At 65.8% G+C, this 6686-nt stretch overlaps 1 protein-coding gene across 1 annotated transcript in view; it reads right to left on the bottom strand.

Annotated features, from left to right (window-relative positions):
* Positions 1 to 6165, bottom strand: part of MST1R (macrophage stimulating 1 receptor) — a 7634-nt gene extending 1469 nt beyond the window's left edge. The window contains exons 1-11 of the mRNA XM_026857607.1: positions 4861 to 6165; positions 3457 to 3645; positions 3250 to 3375; positions 3002 to 3172; positions 2629 to 2798; positions 2358 to 2535; positions 2122 to 2267; positions 1847 to 2008; positions 1629 to 1722; positions 1295 to 1525; positions 1080 to 1214 (exon numbers count right to left, since the gene is read on the bottom strand). Of these exons, the coding sequence (XP_026713408.1) occupies positions 1080 to 1214; positions 1295 to 1525; positions 1629 to 1722; positions 1847 to 2008; positions 2122 to 2267; positions 2358 to 2535; positions 2629 to 2798; positions 3002 to 3172; positions 3250 to 3375; positions 3457 to 3645; positions 4861 to 6081 (2823 nt within the window). The 5' untranslated portion in view covers positions 6082 to 6165. The remainder of the gene's footprint in view (positions 1 to 1079; positions 1215 to 1294; positions 1526 to 1628; positions 1723 to 1846; positions 2009 to 2121; positions 2268 to 2357; positions 2536 to 2628; positions 2799 to 3001; positions 3173 to 3249; positions 3376 to 3456; positions 3646 to 4860) is intronic.
* Positions 6166 to 6686: the final 521 nt, after the last annotated feature.

Below are 6686 nucleotides of genomic sequence, written 5' to 3'. Positions count from 1 at the left end.
GCTGGCGTGGCCACCTCGAGCACCATCTCCCAGTGCCCACCACACCGGGCCAACCTACGCGCCCTGGGTCCCACCCCTGTGCTTGGGGGGGGGGACACAGGCATCTAGGAGGTGATGTCAGCACCAGGCAAAAGGAGTTTTCTAAAAATCCCCCTCCTGGCTGCCTCCAGCCAGAGCCCACAGCCCTGCTCACCAGTGATCCCAAACAGCAGCGGGTGCCAAGCTGTGCCCCCTGCCTCTGCCCCCTTACCTGGGCAGTTGGGGGCCATGGCAGGGAGGTGATATCTCGCTGGTTACAGCCCTTTCCACCCTCTTCAGCTGTGGCTAAATATAGCCCCAGCAGCTCTGCCGGCAGCTCTGCCAGTCAGGGTGGGCTCTGCCAGCTGAGTGGGCTCGAGGCACCCACCTGGCTGCATGGCTAGGGTGGGCCGTGGGGCGTGAGATGGTGTGGGGGGTGCCATGCTCTTGGGCAGGGGGTGATGGTGCCCCTGGGATCCTGCTGCTGGGGGTGTGGGTCACGGGATGATGGTGCCCAGGGTCTGGGATCACAGTGCCCCCTGGGATAACGGTGGTCCTGGGATGATGGGTGCCTGGGCATGGGATCAGGGTGCTGGTGGGATCACGGGTGCCTGGTGGTGGGATCACAGTGCTGCTGGTGTCACGGAGCCCAGGGCATGGGATTACAGTGTCCCTGGCACTGAGGTGCCCGTGAGACCACGGGGCCCAGGACATGCAATGACAGTGGCAGACACAGTGGCACCCAGCCCACAGTACCCGCCAGCACCTGGTTTTGAGCACTGCTGCCCACCCTGCCTGACAGCACAGGGTCCTGGTGTGGGACATGCTGGACGGGGCTTGGGGCTGCTGCGTGGTGACCAAGCATTGTTACCAGCCTCACTTAATTACACCCTAATTGCTTCAGCCACTGCCTGTGCAGGGGACACAGTGCAGCTCGTGCCTGAGGCTGGCACTGGGGCTGCCCAGGAGCGGGGCAGAGCAGCTGAGCCCCCCGCTGATGCTCACTGCAGGTTGCACCAGCTTTCACCACTCCTTTTGCTGGCAGTGGTGGCAAATGTCACATCTGCAGGGGGCAGGTGCAGGTCGCGGGGCAGGCGGCACGTCACCTCATTCTTCAGCACATTGGGGTGGCAGTCCCGGCCCTCCACCGTCATGGTGACGTTCATGCAGGAGGCCACGGTGTCCAGCCCTAATTGCTGCCCAGACACAGTGCCCTGAGCCCGGGGGTCCCAGTGGTAGGACCCCCTACCCTGGCTCACCCCGCTGCCCCACGTACTTGCACCTTGATCTCATTGTCGCCAGGCTTGAGGCGGAGGCGCCCGCCCTCTGTCTCTGAGGGGAAGAAGAACTTGGGCTTGGGGTAGTAGCGTAGACGGAAGAGCTGGTGGCCAGTGTTGCCATCCAGCAGCACGCTCAGGTTCCCCAGCGCTGTCTCCACCTTGCCCTCGAAGGGGAAGCTTGGGCTGCGGCACAGCAGCTGTTCTGGCGCCTGCGGGCCCTCGCACTCCTGCAGACAGGGGGATGCTGGGTGCCGGCACGGCACAGCATGCAGGGAAATGAGGGGGGCAGGACAGGGATAGGGGTTGACAGCATCCTGCCCCAGTGCTTACTGTGGCTTCAGTCTTCACGCCGCTGGCTTCAAAGCGGATCTTGGTGCGATACACCGAGTCCAGGTGGGTGCCGATGATTGTGAGCATCGAGCCCCTGTGGCAGGAAGGGATCAGGGCCCCAGGATGCACGTGGTCCCCAGCTCCTCATCCAGCCCAGCAAGGGGCAGTGGGGAGGTCAGGGATCTCCCCCTCTAGAGTAAGGGAGCCCATGCACTCACTCATAGCTGCAGCTGGGGATGACGGACAAAATGGAGGGGTCTGGGCGGTACTGGAAGGGCAGGGGTGCCAGGAACTCCTCCCCGTCGATCCACAGGGACACCCAGGCTGCGCCCAAGCCACCAGCGGTGGGAGCTGTGCACTGAATTGCCCTGTCACCTTGGCTGGAGACACAGCAGCCATGGCTGGAGGGGACAGTGGGACCATGGGGGGTCCCCATGCCCATCTCCATGCCAGAGACCTTGGTGTGTCTGGCAGGGGCAGGGCAGGGGTGTACCTGGGCTGCATGGCCAGTGGGCACTCGGAGCCATTGACCATCACTCTCCAGCTGCTCCCCGCTGAGAGGTGGGTGCCATGGAGAAAGAGGTGAGTGCCACCCCCCCGGGGACCAAACTGGGGGTGCAGGTCTCTGATGTGGGGCTCCTGGGCAGAGACAGGGTCAGTGGGATGGGTGGGTGAGCCAAGCTCTCACCCCAGACCCCACCAGGGGTGACCACCAGTGTGGGTCCATACCACAAAGACAAAGCCGCCGAGGGTGGCTGATCCATGGACGTGGAAGCCAGAGGGTCTGGTGGGTTCCTCCACAGTGAGCACCACATCGGCTGCCCCCCCCGCTGCCATTGGGCTCCCCGGCTCCAGCTCACACACCAGCACGTCCACAAAGTCCTTGCGGCGGGAGGTGGGCAGGGGTCTGCGGAACAGTGATGGGGGGTCAGCTCTGGGCTAGGGGGGCAGTTCTAGACTCCACTCTGCTGCTGTTCCCCCTCCTGGCACCACCACGCACCTGTGGCTCCTGGTCTCCTCTGGCAGCACAGCGCAGCCTCGCCGTCCCACTGACACCCGGTAGGTGCCAGGGGGGCTGTGGCGGGGGTCGGAGTCCAAGTGGGAGCGGAAGGTCATGCCACAGAGCGTCACCCGTGTCCGGCCCCGCAGTGGGGCACTCCGGGGGTGGAACTACGGGAGAGGCACCTGTGTCACCCCGAGCCCCAAAAGCCCAGTGGTGGTTGCCTTCCCCGGGGAGCATGACACCCATCCCAGGGAGGGGGTCTCCGGATGGGCCAAAAGTGCCACCATGCGCCACTCCATTTGCCACCTCCCTCCCCATCTGAGTGCCTGGGAGAGGTGGGGAGCAGGGGGGAACAGCAGCGCAGACCTACATCAGTGAGGACGGGCGGGCAGCTGTCCTGGACCCAGGGACCCGCGCACTCATGGTGGCGTGTGCAGCCATCCCCGCACCAGCCGCAGCCCATGAAGCGCTCGGCCCGCAGGCACCGCTGGCACGTGGAGAAGTGGCGGCAGCCGGGGCCCGTGACGTTCAGGCGCCATACCTGGGGACAGAGAGTGGAGGCGAGTGGGGCACTTGGGGCTCAGTGCCTGTCCTGGGCCCCCCAGGCCCCCCACTCACCTTGGTGCCAGCAGTGAAGAACAGCGAGTGGCTCTGCAGTCCCATGGCTCCCCGCACCGGCCCCGGCTCCCCCAGGGAGAAGTTGGCCAAGGTGAGGAGGTAGGAGCTGGAGCGCTGGAGCACCATCTGCAGCAGGGCAAAGTGGAGGGCTGAGTGCACCCCACACGCTGCTGGGAGCACCCCAACCCACCCAGCCCCCTATCACACCTGGAAGACGCGTCCCTCCACTGTGCCCATGTGGGCCACGGTGACGTCTCCCAGGGCGGTGACAAAGATGGAGGTGAGGAGGATGCCGGCCAGCTGCCCGTTGAACAGGTCCACCTTATGGGAGGCAGCAGGGACGAGGGTGGGTTGGTCCCAGCAGCTGGTGTTGGTCACTGGAGCCGAGAGGTTCACCTGTGGCCGAGCATGGGGTGGGCACCTTGAAGCCAGCCCCGGCACCCCAACCCCTCCATACCCTCACAGGCAGGCACCAGCTCCAGCTGCGAGATATTTTGGGGAGCAGCTGACTGCCCAAGCTCCCCAGCCAGCTAGGAAAATTTTTGGGGAAAAACACATCTGTGGCCCCTCCCGCAGCCCCCGCATGGCGTCAGATCCTGCCCTCCCCTTCCACCCCATCTGGATGTGGTTATCAGTGCCGGCACCGCAGGGCGGGCACCCCAAAATCAGCCCCCCCCAACCCCTGGAGCTCAGTGGGGGGCTGGGGTTGAAGGGGGACACCAGGAGCCAAGGGGCCCCCACTGAGCCCACTGCGATGTGTGGGGCTGGGGATCCCCTCCTGGCTTGCCGTGCCTGCAGCGTGAGTCAGCGTCAGTGAGCTGTCTGCTCCGTGCATGGGAAGAGGAGGGGATTTGGCTGCACCTTGCCCTGTGTCTGGCCAAGAACACCAAAACTTGTGTCGTGGGTTCCTGCCGGGACCCTGTCTGCAGAGGGGGACCTGCCGGGGTGTCTGCCTGTCCCCGTCCCGGCCATGCTGGGGCTTGTCCCTGGGACACGGTGTTCCTGCCCCACAGCTGTGGCAGACGAGAAACCCTGGTGACTAATTGTGCTTCCGCCTGTGGTTTATTTGCCCAGAGAAGGCGGCGGCTGGGGGTGCAAGGCGGGGGTGGCCCGGAGAGCACCGACGCCCTGCCGCTTCCCTGTCCCCCCCCCAACATAAACGATCTGAAGAGTGTGGCCATCCACAACCCAGCGCTGGGGACAGTCACCACAGGGGCTGGAGCCGGTACTCCCAGGGGAAGCCACACCGAGGAGAGGGACTTTCGGGCTAATGCATGGCAAGTGGCGGTGTGGCCGCGTGCCAGGACACGTGTCTACAGCACCCAGCCCGGCTGAGCACGGGGTGCCCAGGGTGGGGAACAAAACTGGATCCCCGCAGCACCCTGCCTCCTCGGTGCAGCCGGGGCCGGCAGAGCACAGCGGCCCCTGCGACAGGCGGTGGGTGCCTGGTGGGGCTGACTCACACCTGGGCGACACTGCTCTCCTCCTGCCCAACCCTCCTCCCCAGTCCGCCACATTTTACCGGCTCTTCCCAGCGTCCTGGATTCACCTCCTCGTGTCCCAGCCAACCCCCAAGCCCCCCCGGGACAGACGCGGGGTGGAGGGACTCACGTTGTGTGGGCAGTACTGCACCGGCTGGAAGAAGCTGAGCCCCCGCAGCAGCGGCTGGTGCCCGGTGCTGCAGCACTTCTCCATGCCCTCCTCCATGGCCTGGTTGAGGAGGCGGAGGGGGAAGGCGCAGACGGCCGAGTTCTCCCGTGGCACCCGGCTCTCTGGCCGGCTCTCGGCGAAGGCACCAAAGAGCACCATGTCGGTGTCATTGATGCCAAGGTCACGGGCCAGGCGGGCACCGGGGCGAGCAGCATGGGCTGCCTGCAACACATTGTAGGCGACATCCCACTCGGCATCCTCCTCGCCGCTGCGCCGCCGCCGCCGCCGCTTGGACTCGAAGCGGCAGTCGAGGACGAGCTCGCGGTAGTGGCGGAGGTCGCGCTCCTGGGTGCTGAGCCGCGCCAGGCGTGTGTGGTACGCTGCTGAGCCCGGCCGCTCCGGCTGCACTGTCAGGAAGTAGACGTGGTCCCCATCGGTGAAGGAGTGCACGTAATGGATGGTGTAGTTGTCCCGGTGTTGCGGCAGCACCGTCAGCCACCGGAAGTCATCTGAGAAGCCGTCCAAGGTGCCCTTCAGCCTGCGGATGGACACTGACTGCGGGCTGTACCGCGCTGCCACACTGCTGTTGATGGTGGAGCCGAGGTAGAATAAAGAGGCGTAGGAGGTGGCCACCACGGTGGCACTGGTCCCCAGGGGGCTGGCCACACAGTCAGGGCAGGTTGCAGGGCTGTTGCCCGTGGCCGAGTACAGGCAGTGTGTGGTCGTGATGGCCACCTGGCCGTCCTGCACCTCCAGCTGGTGTTGGTAGCACAGCCCGTGCTGCGCTGTGCCACAGCTGTACAGCCATGGCTCCAGTGGGTCCAGCAGCAGCAAGACATTGTCTGTGTCCTTGGGGCCGTCCATGGTGTCTGGGCACAGGCGGCAGATCTCGCACTCAGCACTGCCCACCGGGCCGGTGATGAGGACAGAGAGGAGGCGCAGCTCGGGGCTGGCCAGCAGGATGCGGTTGCGGACGGCCACGAAGATGGCAGCCGGGCCGGCGGAGTTGGCGAAGACAGCAACATTCTGCACGGGGCTGCCGGCATCGAGGCTGGGCAACGTGTAGGTGACGGAGAAGTTCCTGGTAGAGCTGTAAGGGATGCGGGGGCACTGCCAGGTGCTGGTGCCCAGCGGGACCAGAGCGAGCACCAGCAAGAGGCCCACAGGGCACGACAGCCCCATGCTGCGCGGTGCCACTGGCGCGGGGATATCAACGGTGCTCAGCACCAAGCGGGGTCAGGACACACAGAGGAGGGGTCACCATTGCATCTGTCAAAATAAAGGAGAAAGGGGTTTACCTGCTGTGGTTTGGTGAGGACCCTGGGGCACTGCTGCAGCTGTGTGTGGGGCTGGGGGTGTTGGGGTCCCCCAGGGCCCGATGGTGACAGGTGCTGCTGGGGGAGGATGGGCCACACCAAATCTCTTCCTAAATACCACGGGCGGGAGGTGAACCCAAGCTGACCGCGGGAGGGGGGAGGAATCCTGCCTGCTGCCACCTCAGACCCTCGCTGTCCCCCGGAGGCAGGGACAAGACCCCCACCCGGGACTGTAATGGGGACCCTGCCAGCCCCCTGGGGACAAGATCCCCGAGAGCCCCCTGGGGCCAGGCTGTGGGCCCCTGCCAGCCCCCCGGGACAGCAATGGGGACGGGGGATCCCCGCGGGACTGGGACAAGTCCCCTGCCAGCGCCCAGGGACAGGGACCCCGACATAGCCCCTGGGTCGCCCTTCCCCCCGCAGCTCACCGGGGCCGGGAGCGGTCCCCAGCCGGGGTCCCCGTCGGGTCTG

Source organism: Athene cunicularia (genome assembly GCF_003259725.1).
Source record: "Athene cunicularia isolate RWA chromosome 12 unlocalized genomic scaffold, athCun1 chr12_part1, whole genome shotgun sequence".
NCBI lineage: Eukaryota > Metazoa > Chordata > Aves > Strigiformes > Strigidae > Athene > Athene cunicularia.
The sequence above is the reverse complement of the archived record's forward strand: the minus strand, read 5'-3'. Positions and strand labels throughout refer to the sequence as shown.